The sequence below is a fragment of the Cercospora beticola genome, chromosome 8, assembly GCF_033473495.1.
Source record: "Cercospora beticola chromosome 8, complete sequence".
Lineage (NCBI taxonomy): Eukaryota > Fungi > Ascomycota > Dothideomycetes > Mycosphaerellales > Mycosphaerellaceae > Cercospora > Cercospora beticola.
In genome coordinates this window covers 2,339,882-2,361,512 of record NC_088942.1, presented here as the reverse complement: position 1 = coordinate 2,361,512, position 21,631 = coordinate 2,339,882, and the positions used below count along the sequence as shown (strand labels likewise).

Below are 21,631 nucleotides of genomic sequence, written 5' to 3'. Positions count from 1 at the left end.
ATAAATATAGTATCTTTACTTCTATTTATTAGTTTATCTAATCTTATCTCTATTAGCTAGGACTTAGGATCTATATAGACTACTACTTTATAACTCTAAACTCTAAAGTATAATACTAAGAGTTAAATACCTAAAAAGACTTTCTTAGGTAATACTTTAAATCTATTAATTTCTAGGCTATTAGGAAAGGAATTTCTAATAACTATATAGGCTACTAAGGCTTCTAGCTAGAATTTAATAAGTATATAGATATCTTCTAGTATTACTCTTATATAGTCTTTAGATTAACCTCTTAACTACTCTATTCTAAATAGAGTTATATACTTTAGTTATATAGAAGGAAATTCTATATTCTTTCTTCTACTACTTTAGTATAGTAAGAAGCTCTCTTACTCTATTACTTCTTATAATCTAGAGAGAATTTCCTAGTTATAGCTTAGCTTTTACTTTCTAGTTTCTAAGAATACTTAGTATATTTTCTCTAGACTTTATTAGAAAAGTCTATTTCTTTTTTAAGAAGTTATTAATAATCTTAAGCTACTATTTATATCCTAATCTTAAGATAGGTAAAAGACTATAGATATTAATAGAAACTAGAGATAACCTTTAGAGTTTTCTTTTAGTTTCTTTCTCTCTATATTTCTTTATTTTTACTAAGGAATATACTCTATAAGGTTAGTATTCCTTTAGAATAGGAATCTAAGCTTTTAAGTTAAATACTTTATATAGGTTTCTAAGAAAACTCTCTCTAAAATATATAAGTCTTCTATACTAAAGCTCTTACTATTCTTAGGTCTTTTCTTAGGCTTTAAAGGTATAGGCTTTATTCTCTTATTTTTAATTAAAGTATAATATTATAAGCTTCTATAATATATTATTAATCTCCTTAATAAATAGTACTTCTTCTAATAGTTTTATCTAGATAACTAGTTTCCTAGATAATAAAATAAGTATAAATTTTAGTAGTTAAATACTATACTACTAGCTAAATTAGCTCTAAGAAACAAGATTTACTTCTAGACTAGGTATAAAGAGAATATTCTTAAGAATAATCTATTTTCCTCTTTTTCTATCTATTACTATATTTCCTATATATATAGCTATTAGATAGCTACCTCTAACCTTAATCTACTTTTTCCTCTAAAGAGGTTTTAGTTCTCTAAAAAGTAATTCTTAGTTAGTTATATATAATAAAGTATAGGAGTTAAGTAGCTATATTAATAGTATATACTTACCTTTTACTTCTATAGTTAAGTATATAACTTTATTAATATTATTATCCTCTAATAGGAATTAAGATACTTTAGATACTATAGAAGGCTCTATATCTTCTTAAGTAGTATATACTTTCTTAGAAAACTTTCTTAAAGTTTATCTCTTCTTAAGAGATTAGACTTTTAAGTTAAGTTTCTTTACTATTTCTTTTAATACTTCTCTATCTAGTAAAAATCTTCTTCTAAAAGTACTTTCTATAAGTAGTAATCTTCTCTTTTCTACTCTATTAGCCTATTTTAAGTTAATAGATCTCTTAGCTTTATTAAAATATAAATACTTAGTAATACTTCTAAAATACTTCTTTTTATAGAAATAGTATTTTAGCTTTATACTTTAGATCTCTCTACTTTTAGTAAATATTACTCTTTCTTATAACTAGTATCTATACTATATTAACTTCTCTATTTTAAGAAGTTAGAGAATTTCTTTAGAGTCTAAGTTCTTCTAAGCTTAGATAGTCTACTTTATACTTTTATACTTAGCTAAAAGTATAAAGAGTAGATACTTAATCTTTATATTAGAAGTTTTATAGTATAACTCTCTTTAGTTAATCTCTATAATCCTTTTTCTAAGATTACTAAAGTAGATCTATAATTTCCTAATTATATCCTTTAGTTCTATTTTAAAGATTATAAATTCTTAGATAATAGCTATTATATATACTTATTAGACTTTACTATATTTCCTATATAGCTTTATCTAGATATTATATACTTTTATCTTATCTATTACTTTATTTTAGTTATCTATATAAAGACTTTCTATTAGAATATAGATTATCTTTATATTATCCTTCTACTATTTTAGGCTAAACTCTAAAAATATAGTACCTTTCCTTTTACTTAATAAAGCTTTAGATACTTTAGCTTTAGCTAGAGTAAGTACTAATAATCCCTTTAAGTCTAAGATTATCTAGAAGATTTCTTTTTCTCTAAGTATATTCTTCTATAGCTTAAATTATAGTCTCTAGTTCTTTCTTATTAGAATTAGTATTCTCCTTCTATCTAATTTACTTATTAAATCTATTTCTATAAGATTAAATAAATAAATCTAAACTCTAGAAATATAAGCTCTTTTAATCTAATTAGTAGCTTCTAGATTTCTACTTTCTCTAGTTACTAAGACTTTTCTCTTTTAGCTAAGATATTTAAGACCTCTTCTCTTTTATAGAAGTTAGTTAAGTTTTTAAGTAGAGAACTTCTAAAAGATCTACTTTCTTAGAAGAGTACTACTAGCTAGTTCTAAAATATTAGTAGTACTTAGTACTTAGGCCTAGTCTTATCTACTTAAATACTATAGTCTAAAGCTAATTCTTTCCTCTTTATACTCTTTTAGTATACCTCTCTTTTAAAGTAGAGTATATCTTACTAGGCTTTTCTCTATTTTACTTACTTTTTAGAGACTTCTAGCTTATAACTAGAATCTTCTAAAGCTTTAAAGTAGTATAGATAGGATATACTTCTAGTTTCTCTTATACTCTTTTTCTACTTCTCTATCTAATTAATACTATAGGTCCTATAAGAAGTAATATATATTACTTTAAAGATAAGAAGGCTAACTCTTACTACTTAGAGCCTCTCTATAAACTTAGGCTTATAACCTATTAAATTATATTCTCGTAGGCACTTATCGGATAGGTATAGTATAGTAGAAGTAGAAATAATAAGTAGGAACTAACTAAGTTAATTATATTAGTTAGTTATAAGTTATATCTTACTTCTAAGATAGGTATTAGCTAAGTTATATAATCTAGTATTATATAACCTATATTACCTAATTCTAATTTCTAAAGTATCTTTTAGAATATTTAACTAGACTATACTTTCTAATATACTACTATATTAAATTAGAAACTAAGGCCTTAGATCGCTACTTCCGCTTAGTAGTAGTAATAACTATAGTATTCTAATAGTATCTAAGCCTATATTCGCTCTTATTAAAGTTATATATATTATACTCTATAATTCTATAGTAGGTTTTTACGTTTTAAACGAGCTTAAACTACTCTATAATAACCTCTAGATCCTTATTCTTAGCTCTCTAGTTTAATAGCTTTCGTAATAACTATATTTCTAAGCCTATATAATACTTAATAAAGTTATAAGCCTATCTTTAGCTAACTTTTTATTTATTCTATATCTTAGTTATTAAGAAGGCCTAGCTTCTAATTATAGCTTATATTAGTAAGTAACTATACGAATCTAGGTCTAGAATCTTCTAATAAACTACCTTCTCTTTAATTAGAGTAAGAGCTCTATTTAATAGAAGTAAACTAGTCTTTAGAGCCGTACCTTTAAGCCTCTAGCTAAGCGTTATATAATCGACTCTATATATAGTTATAGCGCGTTATACGCTTCGAAAACGACCTAATTAGTAGCTATAAATAGTATACTAAATAGCTTCTTCGTTTAAAGATACTATCGCGTAAGGTAGTAGAATAAGTAACGCGTTTAGTAGTAGTAGTAGATACGAGATAGAACTAGCTTATATGCCTATCTAGCTTATATGCTTATTAAACACGTTAGCCACCATGGCGTAACCCAGATCCACAAAGTGCATGACCCCACCTGCAGGCATCTCCATTGCGAACTTCCTACCTTCAACAACACACCACGACACAGCCATCGCCATGGCACCTGCATCGACGCTGGTGAATAAGATCAAGGTGCAGCTCAAGTTGAGCATTGCACGCACTCGCATGGTGCAGCAAAAGGATACGGCTCTGGCGAAGCAGCAGCGCAGAGAAATGGCCCAGCTGCTGGAGCTGGGCAAGATCGAGAGTGCGAAGATCCGCGTCGAGAACATCATCCGCTCCGACCTGCATACAGAACTGCTCGAGGTCATGGAGCTGTATTGCGAGCTACTCACTGCACGAGCTGGACTTATGGAAGCGAAAGAGTGCGACCCCGGGCTGGAAGAGGCTGTGAAGAGCATAATCTATGCGGCGCCGAAGATTGATGGAGTCAAGGAGCTGAGCATTGTGCGGCAACTGTTGGCGGAAAAATATGGCAAAGAGTTCACGTTACAGGCAATGGAGAACAAAGATGGCAAAGTGCCAGAACGGGTGCTGAAAAAGACGAGGGTGGAGCCACCCGCTCCGGAGCTCGTGGAGGCATATCTCTCTGCCATTGCGGACGCATACGGGATAGACTATCCACCGGGCACGAAAGCTGCACGAGAGGCCGAGCAAGCGGCCGACGACGAAGAGGACAATGACGACGAGGATGACAATCCATCCGGCGGCCAGAAGGTCAAGGCACTTGCGGAGCCGCTCACGACGGAAGAGCTCAGCAAAGCAACTCCCCCGCGGAACCTGGGACCGAAGAGCCCTGTTTCAGTCATGCCGCCTTCGCCCAGCACGGACAACGTACGACCAAAGGTCAATTTGCCCGGGGCACCCGATTTGACGCCATCGAAGAAGATGACGGATAAGCTGAATGGCGCCAAGAAAGACAATGGACCCGGCGGAAAGATTCCAGATATCGACGAGCTGCAGAAGAGGTTTGCATCGCTCAAACGATGACGAAAGTAATAGTCCCACCCAGACTACGAATTCAACGATATGATTCACGACTACCACGACCATTACGAATGCCAGAACGGCTACTCCCAGCGCACCTACGAGGACGATCGCGCACCTGGGTTGGCGCATCTATAGCTTGCTCCACGGCGAGATGATGGCCCAGGACAATCACGTGCTCCACCGTCAGCAATATCAATGCGGTTGACTGCAAAGGATGAGCTCTCTGCCAGTTCACTGCACAACGGCTTGGGGGCGCAAGTCGGCATCTCGCCAGCTTTGACATCCCTGGGCCGGTGCGAACATCGGCGCGCTCGGTTTCACTCCTCATGATACCCGGCTCCATCTCGCAGGCCAGGGCTCACCAGCGGCTCGATCCCTGGATCTCGTGGATACCGACTCAGGTCTCTCGGTCGGATTTATGTTTACAGAATATGTATCAAAATCTCATATGTACATATATCGTACAAGCTACGCTGCTATAAATGTCAAACAAGATGGGGTATATGGATATGCCCATGGCATTCGTTCATGGCTTCGTCAATTTCGTCCCGTCAGTTCCATATGCCTGCGTATTGGTACAAATGCCAAAGGTGTGGCTTCCTCGACCCGCACGGTTCTGTCGTGCTTCCCTTCCGCTTCTCTTGCTGAAAGCTCCTCAAGTCCCTTCGTACAGTGAGAATCTGCTCCCAGGCATCGTCGTATGATTGCGCTGCTGGTCGATCGTGCTGACATGGCTTCCACGAAGACTGGGTCGGTCGAGGTCGAACGGATCGCTACGCCGGGAGATGCGAGACATCCGGGAGGACCAGGTGGATGTGGAAATGTGGCTTGCTTTTTGCATCGGCTGCGGTGTGGTGATTTGGTCGCTTGTTTTTGGTCGAAAGGATTGGAGTATGCTGCTAGACAAGTTGCTCAAAGTCTTCGTTGCGGAGCCTGCAGCGATTTGTATGGGCGTGAGTACGGGTCGCCGGGGAGTGGTCGCTGCGCTGGGCTGCTCTGTGGTTTGTTGACCTTCAGCTTGCCATGCTCGGGCATTGAAGGGATCTTCTGGGGGCTGCTGCCGGACCATAGGCAGCGATACGAGCGATGGATAGGACTTGTACGATGGCGCCACCACACTCTGTCGCGATAGAGAGGGGTCCACGACTTTGATTGTGGGAGCTTCCCTTGACCATGCTGTCTCATCAATCCTCGATTGCCTGGCAGACCGCGGGAGGTTGAAAATGAAGCCTGCGAAAGCCGACGATTGCTTCCGGAAATAGCTCGCTGCAGTATCTGTGGAATTCCTTCTTGGAGTATTTGGTCTCGAGAGGTCGGGATTCACAACGCGAAGCTGCCCGACTGGCACAGAGTCTCTGTAGCCCTCGCCCTCTCCCATCGCAAACGGGCGCGGCCAATGCCTGGTGCTCATCCTGATCATCCGGTGGTCTTCATCCACTGCTATATTCGTCGTGCTCGGAGGGCGCGCGTGAGAGACGTGTGAGATGCGCGAATCTCTGTGAGAACCTCTGCCAACTGGCACAACATTGACAAGGCTGCTGAACTTGGGCAGCATCCAGTCCGGGGACTCTCCCTTCTCACTCATGGATTGCATATCGGTGTCGATTGTCTCGCGCTTCTTCCGTCGCTTGCGCAGGATCAAGAATATGAGGAGGCCAGCGATGACCAGGCCTGCAATGGTACCGGACAGGCCGCCGATCACGGCACGTCTCTTTCCAGGTGCCATACCGTCTGCAATTGAGGACATGGTCGCACTGTTGGGAGGTGATGCACTTGCGGCAGCGTCCAGCGTGGAAGATGCGGCAATCGAAGTCCGGCTCGGTGAGCTAGTCTCAGTGGCATCATCTTGTGATACCCTGGTAGTTTGGGGAAATTTGGTACTGGGTAGGTTTGCAGGGCGTGAGGAAGTTAGCGCCAGCGACAATGTCGGTGTAGGGTGTGTTTGATTATTAGAAGTCTTCGCCCGGCTTGTCGCAGAAAGGTCGATTGAAGTCGCCCTCGTGACTGTGGCAATGTGGATGGTCACATATGCCGTCGACCAGACCGTCATGTCGAAGTTGGTTTCGGTCGCGGTCGCCATCGCGGCGCTGAGCCTGGAAACGGCGTCGTCTGGTCTTATCACGCACTGCAAAGAGGCTTCCAATAGTCATTCTTCTTGTTATTGCCTCGTCTGTATGCGCTGTCGCGTAGATCCGGCACGCGACTCGCAACCGCAACGGCTTCAAAAGGCCCGCGAACCACTCATCAACACCAATTCCTGCGACGGGTGAAGGAAGACATAAGGAAAACGCAGACGCTGATGTCAAGAAGACGCTCGCACGGCGGGTGAGCATTGATACGGCGCGACCGAGGCGCGCCTCGAGTCACGGCGGGCAGACGTGAGCAGACGACAACATCCCCTTTCAGACGAGCCTACCGAGTGGATGCATCGCAAGTGTCGAGCGTTACGCAGGGATGCGACGACCGTCCAAAGACTGGCCCAGCGCGTCTGCTGCTGTTTCAAGCTGCTGCATGGCTTTGGCGCCGAAAGGATGGCGGCGTCTGCAGATCGACGCCGTGGCGGCGTGGCACGACTGGCTGCACGTGCGACGATGCTGCTCTTCGACCGTCGCCAATCTTCACCGCGTCTTGCGCAGGAGCTTCTAAAAAGTCGACAACATCGTCTAGGATGGCACTGCAGAGAGATCGTGGTGCAGATAGAAGAACACCACGAAGAGCGAGAGGAGAGGTGGAGAGCATCCGCCTTGGCATGCGCCGGACACGTGCCGGCAACGCTCTGTCCAGGAGCGGGCGAACCGATTTTCGCGAACGATGCCCAAAAGACTTCAGTACGACTCAATATGGCTTTGACTCTCGGCTAGATGACTCAGTGAACAGTTATTAATGCACGACAGCAGTTGGTGGCAGAATGAAAATCTCCTGCACGAGAGATATTCTCAAGAATTGATTCGGCCATCTGGTGGACTGACAAAAGTGAGGTAGTCACGCAAGGCTGAAATCCAGAATCCAGCTCGGCCAGCAGTCCAGATTCGATGATGGTTGCGGGGGAGTGCCGATGCGGTGCCTTCCTAATAGGCGATGAATTTCTCAAAGAGTACTGCGTGATGAATGTTGACAGTACGCCGGGACCTGCTTTCAAGGAACTTCAGGCTTATTCAAGTTTTCTCCAAAAGCGAGTAACTTGTGTGATCATCGCTTGCCCTCGAATAGGCCTGGAAACACTTCTGAGAACAGGAGATGATGAAGTCGGTGGATCGCAAACACGTCTACACCGCCATGAATATCCTTTCACGTTCAATCTGCTCTCAATATACATTACAACGTTGGCCAACTCTCCTCGATCGGCTCAAGATTGCCTTTGCCATGAAACTTTTCTGAAATGGTGGCTTGCTCGGACAAGAGGTGTCGGTCAACCTGTGAGCCGATCTTCGCAAGCCCTCTCCAGCGCTCAAAGTCCTCTTTATTACGCTTGTCGCCGTGTGCTTCTTCCGCCTTCTCCCAATGACCCTTGGAGAATCCGAGGAGAGTCGTGATGCGGTCGTTCTTGATGTCGTACACAAGAGAGCAAATCGTCCCGGTCTCTTCGAGCCAATTGCACTGCCAGAGCTCGCCAGGCCTGATGCATTGATATTCGGCGGTTTGATAGTTCTTCCGTCCTGCCATTGGACCGCCGTGGATCGCGTAGACTATGCGTGACTGCCACAGGTCTCAGCTCATGCTCTTGGCAGGAGACAGATTGGCACTGCGCGCTCACCTTGCTGTAAAACCACATTTCATACTTCCATTTCTCGGGCTCGCCTGTTTCGACGTTCTTTGCGTCATAGTCGTAGATGAGATGAAGGTCCTTGATGTCATTGTCGAAGGCAGCTTCGTCGAAACCCATGTTGACAGTGTTTCAAGAATTGGCTGCTGGGTAAAATTGATGCATTGCGCCTACCTGTCCGCTCTGTACATGATATAGCATTTGACACAACAACGTCACCATAGCTCAACGGAATAGTGACGCGGTCGGCTCCCGACTTCGGTTGCTGCGAATGCAAGACGTGGAAGTTGGGAAGCATCGGTGGCAGCAAACTTTGCTCTTCACCATGTCGGCAGTCGGCGGCTGCGACAATGACGCGCCGTCTCTCACCACGACTTTGCTCAAGACACGGCAACTCGGTCGCTGTGCGGACGGTTTCAGTGCAGGGCCGCTGAACGTCGGCTCCTGTCTCGGCAGACCGTTTCCTCCCTCGCCTTGAGCGTTCGTTCGAACCCGGTTGAGCTTGAGCGTGGACATGTCGAAATTGGGGCCGGCGGAGAGTGGCGTCGGCACAAGCACACTGCCAGCACCCCACGACGCCCTCTCGCCCAAACCTCACTGCGGTACAGGCAGCAGGAGGCCGCATGGCGTCTCTTCTTTCATCATGGCTCCGCTTTACCTTCATGATCAAGCCACAGATCAAAACTCTTGCCATGGCGAGAGCCGGACAGTAGCCAAGGACGTCACGGTCTCGGGCGAAGAAGACGCGCATCACAGCTTGATGGACCACGAAGCAATGTCTGGAAGTTACTGCTCCTAATAAGAATAGGATCGTCTTGTGAGGCCGCTCAGGTCGCCAACACATCTCAGCCTTTCGCTGCCGAAGCCTCGCAAACGATTGGACGCGCTCACTCAGCTTCCTCCACACGTTCAGCCTCACTGGTCTGGGCCGCACCATGCAGGTCAGTCAGCCTTGGAGGAGCTCAGCGGTCGAAATGAGTTAGCGGCGAGCTCATGTAGCCTTCACCGGTCGATGTTGCCTTGTTCATGCTGGGACATTCTTCCTCTTCCTCAGCACTGATCGTGAGTTGTTACACTGCTCCAGGCAGAGCCACGCTTGTCTGTTTGTAATGGTGTGGCGACAACTGTGATCCATCGCAAACCTGCCATTCTGGACCACAGTAATCACCTGCAAGCTCCTACATTAACATTGCCAGATCGCGTCCGCGAGCTAGAAGATCACGTCGCCCAGCCAGCATGAAGTCAGGATTCGTTCGAGTGCCAGGTGCGACGGCGGAGCCCGATCCACCTGAGCCAGTGCCAGCAATTCCCATCAAGATCATATCGGGAGATACGCTGCCACCTCCCCCACTAGGTGATCTGGACTTGCCTCTCCCACCACCAAAGCAGCGCATAGATGACTTTTACAAGGCTTGGGATCGCTTTCTGGCCATCGAACCAAAGCGAGCCAAGAAGATCTCCCGCGCAGCACAGAAAGTGGAGGACGAGAAAGAGGCCATCAAAAATGGCGAGACTGCTGACGAAGGCCTGAAGACACAGGAGAACGCCGCCAAATCATGGGAACAGGCCGCCACTGAATGTCGCGCCAAGGTTGCAGCGATTGTGGATGAGTGTCAGAGGTTAAATCAAAAGTATCGAGATGCCATCTTTGACCTGGAAGCGAATCAATACTGTTTGCAATCTCTGGCCGGTGCCTATCCAAAAGCTGTCGACAATATCGATCCTCCGCCATGGATCAAGCGAATCGAGGACATCTTTGACGAGCCTCAATTCTATATTGATGATGCTACTGCCACTGATGTACACCAAGGTAATAGTGGAGACTGCTGGTTCTTGGCTGCCCTTATGGCCGTGAGTGCCAAGAAGGAGCTCATCGAGAGATTGTGCGTCGCCAGAGATGAAAAGGTCGGTGTCTACGGCTTTGTTTTCTACCGCGATGGGGAATGGATCTACGAAGTCATCGACGACAAGCTTTTCATTAGGGTTGGGGATGATGACGATCTAGAAGTGGTGCGAGACTGGGATCGAGACGCGAAAGAAGGCTTGCGCATCAAGTACGACGATGAAAAGCTGAAAGAAGCACTGCAAAAAGGCGGCTTGGCGCTCTACTTCAGCCATTGTAAGTCGAACGAGACGTGGCTGCCGCTCATTGAGAAGGCGTACGCCAAAGCTCATGGCGATTATTTTGCGATCGAGGTGAGCAAATGTTTCTGAAGTCATTCCTGATTGAAGCCATACTGATCGACTAGGGTGGGTTTGCAAGCGAAGGCATAGAGGACCTTACAGGTGGTGAGCTAATCCTGGCGAGGAGAGGGCCTACTTCTGTGCTTGCTGGCTGACCCAAATTAGGAGTCGCGGTGATCCTCAATCCAGAAGATATCATGGACAAGGATAGATTCTGGAAGGAGCAGCTCTCACGAGTCAACGAGAAGTACCTCTTCGGCGGTGGCTCAAAGCCAACAGAAACGAAAGGCTTCATCGGCGGTCATGCCTACGCTGTTCTCGACAAATACGAAGACCTAGACAGCGACCTCAAACTACTCAAGCTTCGGAATCCCTGGGGTGAAACGGAGTGGGATGGCGACTGGAGTGATGGTTCCAAGCTCTGGACGGCGGCAATGATGACCAAGCTGAGCCACACGTTTGGTGACGATGGAGTTTTCTGGATATCCTACAAGGACTTCTTGAAGCACTTCCCCAGCATTAATCGTGTCAGGCTCTTCGACAATACTTGGACTGTGAGTCAACAGTGGACCTGTGTCAACGTCCCATGGACTGTCGACTATCTCGACACCAAATTCCAGATCACGGTTTCGGAAGCTGGACCGGTCGTTGTTGTACTGGCACAGCCCGACGATCGCTACTATTATGGACTGAGAGGTCGAATGCTGTACTCTCTACACTTCCGCATTTACAAAGCGGACGAAGAACGATGGATCGTCAGATCGATGCATAACTCGGGAGCGGAGACTCTCTTCACACGTTCCGTATCGGCTGAGATCGACAATCTCGAGCCCGGCACATACGACGTTGTTTTTAAAGTCACAGCGACCCGTTCCGCAACCGGCATGACTGCTGAAGAAGCCATCATGAAATATGCAGTCAACAGGAAAGAGAAACTCCTGAACGTTGGCAGAAGGTTTGATTATGCACAAAGCAAGGGCAACTTGAAGGCAATGGAAAAACAGAATCGGCAAAGGAGAAGAGATCAGCAGAGAGAAAAGGACTTGTCCTTATTGAAAAAGAATCGTCGCCTCAATCAGCAAGATCGCGAGCGTCTTAAGAAGCGCAAGGCAAGACTTACAGAAGCCCTCAACGCACAGATGAAGGAGTTCCATGCGAAGCGTAGTGAGAAAATGAAGGCCAGGAGAGATCGAAGGAAGGCCAGGAAGGAGTCCGTAGCAGCTTTGCGGAAGGAGAGCGTGTCCAATGCAGAGACGAGCGAAGGTAAAGCCGAACAACTCACGCCACCGGAGCAAAGTCAGTCAGTCCCAGAAGTACCGAAGGAGCCCGAAACTGCGAATAATACCGAGAAAGGCGCGGAGACTGTTCAACAACCGGAGCAAGAGGCACCTGTTGCACAACAAGACGACGCCAAAGGCGATCCTGCAGACATAGCAAACAAGCTAGCCGAGCTGGAAATCCGCACCGACCGAAAACCCTCCCGGGACCACCGAAACTCCGTCTCTCCCTTCGGGCCTACCGTAGAAGAATCAAGCGAATCCGAATGGGACTCCCCAATCGAACCACCCGACGATCTCGTAGACGATGATTTCGATTGGGATTCCGAAATGTAAGTCCGAAACTCCGCTCTCCAATCTCCCGAAATGCAGTTATGCGCCGGGAGTCACACAAAGCGAAGCTAACATTGTAATCCACCGCAGCGACGGCCCCATCCTCTCTAGCACCGGCAGCGAAATGGAATCTTTCAATCAGAGAAATTCTTCTCCCGCTAGTCGACGACGCATTTCACGTTCAAAGAAGGGGATTTTCGATGACGACCCTTGGAACGCGCCTTGTGTGCTGGGCTTGAGGGTTTATTCGAAGTGTAAGGATGTCAAGGTTGTGGTGGTGAAGGGGGAGAACAGTTCTTGAGAATATCAAAGTGGCTATCAGGTGGATTTAATTGAATAATCGTGTGCTTCGCTATACTCAAGTCCCATTGTTGATACTCCTTCCTAGTTGTGCTGTTCGGAATGCACCTCATGGTTTAGTGACGTGCTTCGGTGAGCGAAATGGGGACATTTGTTAGCGGGCTCTGTTTGGTGACCAATGTTGAGGAAGCACAGTTTGCTAATTGTTCCGAGTGGATTCTCACTGGCGGTAGCTAGTGGATGTCTGCAGATTCGCTTTGCGAAGTGCTTGGGAGCCACGTTCGGTGAGCGAGAATGTCAGATGTCGACAGGAAGAGACAAGTTGGTTGCCATTGGTCCCACACTATGGTACGCTAGCGGATGTACCCGCTTGAGTGATGAATCTGTATCAAATCTGAATTTGAAGCTGAAATAACTATGGATCTGGTCAGGATCATTCTGTTCGCATTGACCTTGATTATTTGCGAGCAGCGCGCTCCTCTGCGAATTCAACCTATCCTATGTCTTGTGCAATGCGCGGCTCGCCTCCAATGCAATCTCGTTCCTGCATCAATGTCACACAACGCACGAAGGGTTCCTTCTCATCCTTTTCATCTATCGCATCGATTCTCCCCACAGTGCCTGACCGAAAAGACTTTTTCCCTGCAGCCTTGCATGACTGGAACGAGAGATGTGTCCTGCCATTCGCCGTGTTGTCTCTTCTCTTGCAAGACTGACAGCTGAGTAGCGCCCCGACTGCCCAATCCAGAACAAATTCGCAGCGCGTTCGCATAGCCTGCGGTATGCCGCCACAGAGATGCCTCTAAACCTCTTGGACCCATTCGGACCTGTGAGGCCACACCTTCGCGACTTCGAAAGCGAAGACAGCACCCGGGATCGCGCGTCCCTCACGCTGCAACTTCTCCACCGCCTGCACTCGGGCTTCCTGCATGCTCTCTTGCTGAAGCCATCTCTTGACATGTGCGAGTCCCGTGTTCAGCGAACCGGTCTGTGCCACAGTCGTCGGATCGACCACTGCTCCACCACGAGCAAAGGCCTGGAGCTGTGTCTCGATGCTCTTTGCGCCTTTTGGTGTCAACTCTGCTGCTTTGAACAAAGCCAGCAGCGTCTCAGCTTCGGCTTGCACTTCAAACCAGGAGGCCAACACCAGCGATTCAGGCTTCTCCTTCCATGTGCCCATCAGCTCTTGGACCACATCCGCTTTGATGTCCGAGAAGGCGATCTTGATGTTGCTGATGCTGAAGAGTGGCCAGCACAAAGAAGGTCGGGACCGAATTGAGTCCTCGGGAACTTCAACAGTGATCGACTCGAGGTTCTTCTGCGGAATGGCTTCAAGTAACGATGACAGGGCATAGGCGCATGCCTCCGATCGGAAGTGCGGCTCCGCTAGCAGCATTGCTGGCAACTGCAGTGTGTCCATCTCGTCGATAAATTCAAGGATCAAATGCTTGAATTTCAAGATGTTTGGCATCATTCCTGCGAGGAATCGGACATCTGCGTCGAACTTGTCATTACCCCAGCTGAGTGTCTTTGATGCACCCAGAACCATCACGATCGAGGAGCTGTGAGGTCCATAGAAGCCTGGGATATAGTGCACACGGTGCACGATCCTCAAAGGTACTTCGTTGTACAACACATCGACGGTCTCGCGGTGGATGAGCTTGGAAACCCGCAGTAGACTTGAAGCCCGCACCAAGTGCAAAGAGTCTTTCGTAGGAGCGTCCTCGCTAATCGCTTGCCGGATGACATCGAGTCGGAGCTCCGGTGGAAGGTTTCCTAGTGGGAAAACTGCTTTGCGGTCGAGTTTCTCAGAGGTGTCAGTAACGAAGTCGAGTCTCACTCGCTCAAGTGCAAAGAACTGTGGACGCACTTCGAGTTGCCGTAGTACGACCTTGCGTCTACGGATTCTCGACTCTTTGCCACTTTTTGCGGCAAGGAATCGATGAAGCTCATCGTCGCTGCAAGTGGCGTAGAAGCGCTGTTGTGCATCAACCCAGGAACTCGATTCTGTATTCGTCGCCATGTAGTCTTGCGACACTCGGGTGATAGTAAAACCAAGTGGGGTGAAAGTGCCAAAAGAAATCCTGGAGCTGTGGTTCAGGAGAATAAGGCCGGATCCACAGCACTCTATTCACTCATTAAGTGGAGAACCACGTGGTCATACATGGCGCTGCCTCAATTGTTGATCTCCATCCTTGGCTCAACCGAAGGTCCGCGTTCCAGTCTGCTGCTACAATTTCCCATCTTAACAATCGGCATCGACTCGGATTATCAACGCCCACGTCTATACAGATTATTCCCCAGCTGACGCTGGCACTGCTTACAAAACACTTGTTGGTTATTACAGGATGATTTTCGCTCTCAGTGGTGCAAACTGGCGACTCGACTACGATACCTGTACTGTCAGTGAAATGCGCAAGTTCTTGAAGGCCCGAGCTGGCAGGACACTTGCCCAGAAGTCCGAAAGGGTGCTCTTGTAAAAGAGCTCAAGACGTTGGACAACGCCACTACAGTCAATCTCGGTACGTACCGTAATTTTTTGTATGGCACAGTGCTCGTGAAATGCATTCTGGCTTCATATCCTACTCTGCAGAGCAGTCAGATGGGCCAGAATCGCTGCACAAGCTTCTGAGAGAAAGGCTATACGATAATTCGACAAGGTGTAGTTAGTGCTCGGAGACTAGAAGGTGGACCCCAGACGAAAGTGACTGCTACACGTATATTTCTTTTGGCTTGCTGCATACGCTCGCTGCGTCATTGTAGCCGATTCTAATCCTTCCCACGCTGACTCCTATACAGCAGATCTGCCCCTGGATATCCGGCTTCTCGTATACGAGCATCTGGCATTCCACCCACAGATCCTCGCAACGTCCAGATCCACATATCAAGAGACTAAGGATGTCTTTTCCAGACTTGTGGCGAGCGTAAAGCTCGACACATCTACTTCGTCGTCATTGACAGTCCGACCAAAGATACAAATCGATGGGGGCACTTGGACGTCCCTTCCATTGGTTCCAACCAATATCGCAGGATTGAAGGGCTTTTTGGCAGCCTGGCCAGTTACTGTCACATCTGCGAGTCAGATTCGGCTCCATCTGCACCTTGACACAAGCTCAATTTTGGAGACCAGTTACATGCTGTACCTTCTGGCCACGGTTTTAGCCGACGGCAAGAAGCACGAAATCCAGGTGCGTCTAGATTGCTCCGACGATTGGAGTCAACGCCGGGAGAAGAAGACTCTTTTCCAGGCACTCTACTCGCTGACCAGGATGGCAAAGAATGTCCATGTCACATTCGTCAATCTTCCGCGAGCAACGCTGAGAGCACTAGCCAAGACCCGTTCTGACATGGAGAACACCGCTTTTCGCCATTTTCTCGAGCTGGAAGAAGAGGTACAAGCCGGAATGCGCCTCGTCCACAGAGCGGGACTATCAGCTACGTCTCATTATCAAGCATTACATTATGCTCGGCAAATGAGGCTTCCCCCATTTCCTTCTGCAGATCTTGGAGGACCAGTCTTTACACCGAGGGGGTACGAAGTCTTCGATTCGGCCGTCGATAAACTTTTTCTTGATATGATCGAGAGAAGGGCAGGAGAGACGTTTTCGCGAATTGAACTTAAGCAAATTGAGGACAATGCTGAGAAAATTCTCGAGAAGCGTGAGAAAACCGCTCGAAGATGGAGATGAATTTGACATGAAGGAGATCTCCGACCAGACTACATGGTCACTCATGTGTTACGAGAGCATAAATGCTAATAGCTCAATGGCGACAGAATCTAGGGCAGCAAAGCAGCGCGAACACAGCTTATGCGTACAAGATCCCAATGTTCTTTGTCTTGCATATCGTCAAGCATGACGAGGGGGTTACGACTGTCGTGAGATAGCTTACGAGGTTCAAGCGAGATGAGGGAAAAGTGTTCTGGGACTTAGGGCAAATGATTATTTCTGCTATTGCAAACGCAATCGATAATTGGTACAAGCAAGAGACGATGGAATTCACGCCTCGCGTTTTAGTGTGGTACGCGGAGAATGCTTACTCTGCAAGAGTGCAAGCTCGTTCGCAGTTAGTCCACCACAACACTTAGCGGAGCCAGAAGTAGATCGTTAAGACTTAAGCTGAGCAAATGCTCTCCCAGACGCCTCCAAGATCGAAGGTAAGGATCAAACGGAATGAGGGACTACTCATTCTAGCTCCAAGTCCTGCATTGTCTCTCCGAGCTTTCTCGCCTCCAAGATCTCCAGAGCCGCTGCCTGAACCCTGTCAAAGCGCCCCTGTGCGAAGACCTCTGTTTCGAGCAGCCGAAGTTTGTGATGCCATTCATCCTCAATACTTGGATACGTCATGCATCTGGGCACAAGACAGTGAGCAGTGTCGTTTGCTCTCTTCAAAGCAGAGAAGAAGAGTGCACACTGCCAGGGGATGCCTGCTTCTTTAGCCAAGTCAATGAGTTCGGAAACACGGTGCGTGAAGGTCTTGTAGCGAATGAATGCTGTAGTGTATGGCGATTCCTGGCGACTGATGCCCTCCCTGAAGGTCTCTTCTGACTTTCTCGGAAAGCCTTCGAGGACCAATTCGTTGTTTGGACAAATCCGGAGCAGAGGCCAGAACATATCGCGCACGAGTTCCTCCGGCAATCCTTTCACAGGCTCTGGAGGCTTATTACGCTTTGAACGCGGCGAAGAAGGCGGAGGTGGCGGCATATGAACGCGTATGCGAATATGGCTGGATGAGTTGCTTAGTAGTGTTGCGAGGTAGTACACAACTTTCGACATTTGATACAGGTCCGGATGGGTGCAGTCGACCTCGATGTCCAACTGACGTGCTTCCTTCACTTCCGCCGGCCAGAGCGCAAGCTGATCGTCCATTTCATCAATCGTTGGGTATCGATTGACAAAATGGATCCATGGGCCGTCGTTGACACTTATGGCAGACTCTGAGGCCCGGGCCAGGTAGTTCTGTCGCTCAGGCGGTGTTCGTCTGTTCGCGATGCGCAAAGTGGTGACTGTGTGTTGTCCGTCGAGGATGGGCTTCGCCTCTTCATTGATGCCTCTGCTCGTGGCGAGTATGTTTGGGTGGAAGGCGAGTTCGTCGTAGATGATCAGACGGATGTCTTTAGGCAGAGACATGAAAGGGAAAATCAAGTTATCGTCAAGCGCTTCTAGCTTCGCTACGAGCTGGTCTTTCGTCATTTCGTCAGAGTCTTGCTTGGTTCGGTTCTTGACGAACGAGCGCAGCTCGTCCGTGGAATAGGTGCTGTAGTCGAGGCGGTAGTAGCCGAGGCGGTTGTGGAAGTACGCCATAGTTGTTGTATGTGAATTTGAGGTATGTGGTATAAGTTAAGAGAAAGAGGCATATAAGCATGCGATGCATGTCCGGAAAGAGCCATTCACCTTGAAAATGACAGTGAATGGACACCGTTCACTCCGGTGAACGTCACTTTTCAGAGCCGCCCAATTCGTTAGTACACTGGAGCGTGATTGAGGTGAAGTAGGCGACAAAGTGTTTGTCTAAGATCTATTCTTTGTTTGAGAAGACCTTTGTCTACTCGTAATATCCACTGATTCTGGGCGAACTGCTCGACATGGTCTCATTTTCGGCAGCAATCATTGCTTCGTCTTAGGGGATTGAGCGATCGCGCATCACTCCAACTCATGCGAGCAAGCAATGCTCGCCGGACCGGCAGATGCTCGGTTCTTGGGAAGCAATGCGGCATGCGGTGTTCGAAACGACGCTATGTCATTTAGACCACAAATGGGTGCCCTCCTGCGACATGTATGTACCAAGAACTTGCGTTGCTGACCGACTCTCAAGCCTCTTTTGCTTCGGCCACCAATTTGTTCTTAGTCTGCTCGCTTGCCTGCAAGAGTTGCCAGCGCTCGGCTCTTCACTTGAGCGTATGAGCTCCGATCGACGTCGCGCTGCATTCGTTCGAGAGAAGTGCCTAGCTGCGCGTCTGCCTGTTGTGTGAAGATCAAATTGCCTCGAGCACACAAGAGACGTGTGCTATGGAGAAGGCCATAGATGGGAAACGCAGACAACCCGGCTCGCTTTGCCAGCTCTACAGTATGTTCAAGCTCCTTCAAAAGGCGCATACATTCGAAAAGCTTTGTACCGGATTGAGAGCTTGTCATTTCGCTTTGCAGGTTCTGCCGCATAGTAGCACAGAGTCCCACAAGCTTCAATCGCGTCCGCTGGCCCAGTTTAGCCAGACACCAGAAAGAGGACGACGCGGTAGTATGGTAGTCGGCGCGAATGCACACTTCCGCGCTGCTTCCACCTAGGATCGACGTAAGATGATACAGCGCGAGGCTGCACTCGGAGCTGTCGCCACATTTGAACTCGACAATGATATAGGCTCTAGAGGCGATCTCCTGCGGCAAGGCGAGGCATTCAAGAGTATTGGTAGTGAAGAGCAGAGCACCGGGCGGTAGAGTTGCCCATGGGCTACCGTCGATACTGACAGCAGGCCGGTGGTGCAAAGAGGTGGGATCCAGTATGTTGTCGATGCATATCGTAGTGACAAGGGACTGCCTGGCAAGCACAGGTTCTGCCTCCTTGTAGGTAGAACTGGAGGCGAGAAGTATGTTCGGGTGGAAGACGAGGTTTTCGTAGACCCCAATGCGAAGTTCTGGTGGCAGCATTTCTGCGGCAAGTCAGCTCTACAAACGCCCAAATGTCTTGTACTTCTGCTTGAAGCATAATGGGTCGAACAGCATTTTTGTGCCTCGGTGTTCGATGAGACGAGATTTGACTTACGAAATGGAAACTTCGCCTCCTTGTCAAGGCCTTGCAGCTGCACGACAAGCTCATCTTTGGACGTCCGTGCGTCAGCATCTTTTCTTGTTCGGTCCTTGATGAATTTGCGCAATTCTTCCTCTTTGCAGGCGTGGTAGTCGAAGGCATGGCGAAGAAAGTAAGCCATCGCGTGCTAGGAAAGTGGTGGTGTCCTGGGACAAAGGACCGATGAAGTTGATAGGAGGTCTCATGAAGCTGGTCGGACACTCTTAACTTGGAGCTGGATAGTGGTCCAGAATGAAGTGAGTGAGATGAGGCTGGCACACAGACATGTGCACACAGTCTACACGCTTGTGACACAGCATCACCTTGAATCTCAATGCATTCGTGTCCTTCAGGAGCCTGAAATAAGCTGCAAGACGTGGCAAGTGAAGCAGCTATCTGTCGATGTGAGCCATGGCCAAAAGCATCGACTGAGGAGAGAGTTGTGCTTGGCACCTAAGAGGCTTGTGAAAATTGCGGCGCGCGTTGTCCGGTCGATGTCAGGCCTCTTTCCCACGATTCCTCGTGCTTCGCACGCCCACCTGGACCAGATCCATGAAAAAGACCATACGGATGATGCAGTCGCTGCGAGCAAGTCTTGCGGAGGTTACAGCTTCAAGATTGCCGGTCCGAAGATGGGGAGTGCCGGGACGACATTCCGTCCTGGACCGATATGACATGCACTCCATCTTCCAGATCTCCCTTGAGCATATCGAGGAAACTCTGACGTCTTTCGTTCCCCCACCAAAGGGATTCAGTTGTTCACCAAAGCAGACTCATCACGTCATTGTACACTCTCAAACCCTCACACCCTTACTCCTCAACAAATTCACCACCGCTCCAGCTTGGAATCCCGCCCACTGACGGAACCCTCCAACAAACCCTCCCACAGTCCTGATCTCTTCCAGCCTCCGATCCAAAAACTCTTCCGTATCTTTAAACTCCGTACTCTGATCCTTCGTCTGAAACATCTCCGTCGCAGCATACACAGCACTCAAACTCGCACGTTTCGTATACCACGAAGAATCCACGCTCTTGTCCCCCGCCAAGAACCAAATTTCATCACTCAGAAGTCCGAGTTCTTTCAATGAGGCTGGGATGTTCTCTGCGAGGGACATGTGGCCCAGAGCTTGAGACCAATGGGGCAGGATCTGCGTGTCGATATTGCGTTGGAGGCGGGCGAGAACGAGGGAGCGGACTTTTTGACCTGTTCCTGGGGGTTTGTGTTGTGAGGATGCCGGCTCGGGAAATTGTATGTAATTTTTCAGGCCGAGGCGTTCAGTAGTAAGGTAGTATCGGATGAGCTCGAATTGGCCTTTGGGAAACAGATTGCTGGCTGTGATGTCTAAGTAGCCTTGATCTTTGGCTCCAAGGGTGAGAGCTTCAGTGGTGAAGCCTTTAGCGGGGACGTGGGCGAGCGCGGAGGCAAGAATGGAGTCGGCGGGTTCGGGGTATGGCGGTGGTTCTGGATGCTCGTAGGAGTGGTAACATGATCGTTGCAGCGGGCATCGTGCTTGCTGCAGGAGGATCGGGCGGAGCGCGCGCGGCATGCGAAGTATCGTGCGGAGGGACATTGTGTTGCCGTTGATGGACATCTGTTCGTGTGCGGATGAATGTTCAAGAACAAAAGATGAGGTGGAAGTCGTCATCCAAACCTGGGGTCCACCTGCATCGATTGGCTGCATTCGTCACCACGCTACTCGATGTCCCAAATAGTAATGGTAAATAGTAAGTAGTAATAGTAAAGTAGTAATTACTATTTAGCCACACTCCAGAATTACACGATATGTCAAAACGTTTCGCTGCACTCCTTGCCAGCATTTTCCGCGATTGTTTCCTCCAACGGTCTCCGCGCCCTCGCAGCTTGCCAATCCAGCTTCCAACACGCCGAGCGCTGTTCACTAATACCCTCATTTTCTCCACCTCGTTTCCAGCTCGTATCTTCCCTTTCGCGCCCATGTCAGCCCTGCATGCAACCTGGAGCATCCAATTAGCCTTTTCTCCACGTGTCATAGGATTCCACGTGCGTTCGCATCCTCGTCTCCCACATTGCGAGGTCCGACGGTACTGGAGCTCTTCGACATCGCGCTAGCTGATGTTCAGGTACGAGTACGAGCAGTCCTCTTTACGGCCAATCGCCTCACTACCATCCGCACACCCTTGGTCCACGGCGCATAGACTCCACGTCTTTGCGTT

At 47.8% G+C, this 21,631-nt stretch overlaps 8 protein-coding genes across 8 annotated transcripts; 2 read left to right on the top strand and 6 right to left on the bottom strand.

Moving 5' to 3' along the window:
- Nucleotides 1-3,904: 3,904 nt before the first annotated feature.
- RHO25_012171 (uncharacterized protein) lies at nt 3,905-4,798 on the top strand (the record flags this gene model as incomplete). The annotated part of the gene is made up of 1 exon (XM_023603573.2): nt 3,905-4,798. One exon carries the CDS (start codon nt 3,905-3,907, stop codon nt 4,796-4,798), a length of 894 nt encoding a protein of 297 aa, XP_023454522.1.
- A 655-nt stretch (nt 4,799-5,453) lies between these two features.
- On the bottom strand, nt 5,454-6,878 carry RHO25_012170 (uncharacterized protein; the record flags this gene model as incomplete). The annotated part of the gene is made up of 1 exon (XM_023603572.1): nt 5,454-6,878. One exon carries the CDS (start codon nt 6,876-6,878, stop codon nt 5,454-5,456), a length of 1,425 nt encoding a protein of 474 aa, XP_023454899.1.
- Nucleotides 6,879-8,113: 1,235 nt separating this feature from the next.
- Nucleotides 8,114-8,681, bottom strand: RHO25_012169 (uncharacterized protein; the record flags this gene model as incomplete). Its single annotated transcript, XM_023603571.2, has 2 exons — nt 8,114-8,494; nt 8,553-8,681. The coding sequence occupies 2 exons, from the start codon at nt 8,679-8,681 to the stop codon at nt 8,114-8,116; spliced, it is 510 nt and encodes a 169-aa protein (XP_023454898.1).
- A 1,116-nt stretch (nt 8,682-9,797) lies between these two features.
- RHO25_012168 (uncharacterized protein) lies at nt 9,798-12,656 on the top strand (the record flags this gene model as incomplete). Its single annotated transcript, XM_023603570.1, has 4 exons — nt 9,798-10,757; nt 10,811-10,850; nt 10,911-12,354; nt 12,446-12,656. 4 exons carry the CDS (start codon nt 9,798-9,800, stop codon nt 12,654-12,656), a joined length of 2,655 nt encoding a protein of 884 aa, XP_023454215.1.
- An 801-nt stretch (nt 12,657-13,457) lies between these two features.
- Nucleotides 13,458-14,678, bottom strand: RHO25_012167 (uncharacterized protein; the record flags this gene model as incomplete). The annotated part of the gene is made up of 1 exon (XM_023603569.1): nt 13,458-14,678. One exon carries the CDS (start codon nt 14,676-14,678, stop codon nt 13,458-13,460), a length of 1,221 nt encoding a protein of 406 aa, XP_023454214.1.
- Nucleotides 14,679-16,839: 2,161 nt separating this feature from the next.
- On the bottom strand, nt 16,840-17,958 carry RHO25_012166 (uncharacterized protein; the record flags this gene model as incomplete). Its single annotated transcript, XM_023603568.1, has 1 exon — nt 16,840-17,958. The coding sequence occupies one exon, from the start codon at nt 17,956-17,958 to the stop codon at nt 16,840-16,842; it is 1,119 nt and encodes a 372-aa protein (XP_023454217.1).
- A 540-nt stretch (nt 17,959-18,498) lies between these two features.
- On the bottom strand, nt 18,499-19,580 carry RHO25_012165 (uncharacterized protein; the record flags this gene model as incomplete). The annotated part of the gene is made up of 2 exons (XM_023603567.2): nt 18,499-19,301; nt 19,415-19,580. The coding sequence occupies 2 exons, from the start codon at nt 19,578-19,580 to the stop codon at nt 18,499-18,501; spliced, it is 969 nt and encodes a 322-aa protein (XP_023454216.1).
- A 652-nt stretch (nt 19,581-20,232) lies between these two features.
- Nucleotides 20,233-21,009, bottom strand: RHO25_012164 (uncharacterized protein; the record flags this gene model as incomplete). The annotated part of the gene is made up of 1 exon (XM_023603566.2): nt 20,233-21,009. One exon carries the CDS (start codon nt 21,007-21,009, stop codon nt 20,233-20,235), a length of 777 nt encoding a protein of 258 aa, XP_023454513.2.
- Between the last annotated feature and the right edge of the window lie 622 nt (nt 21,010-21,631).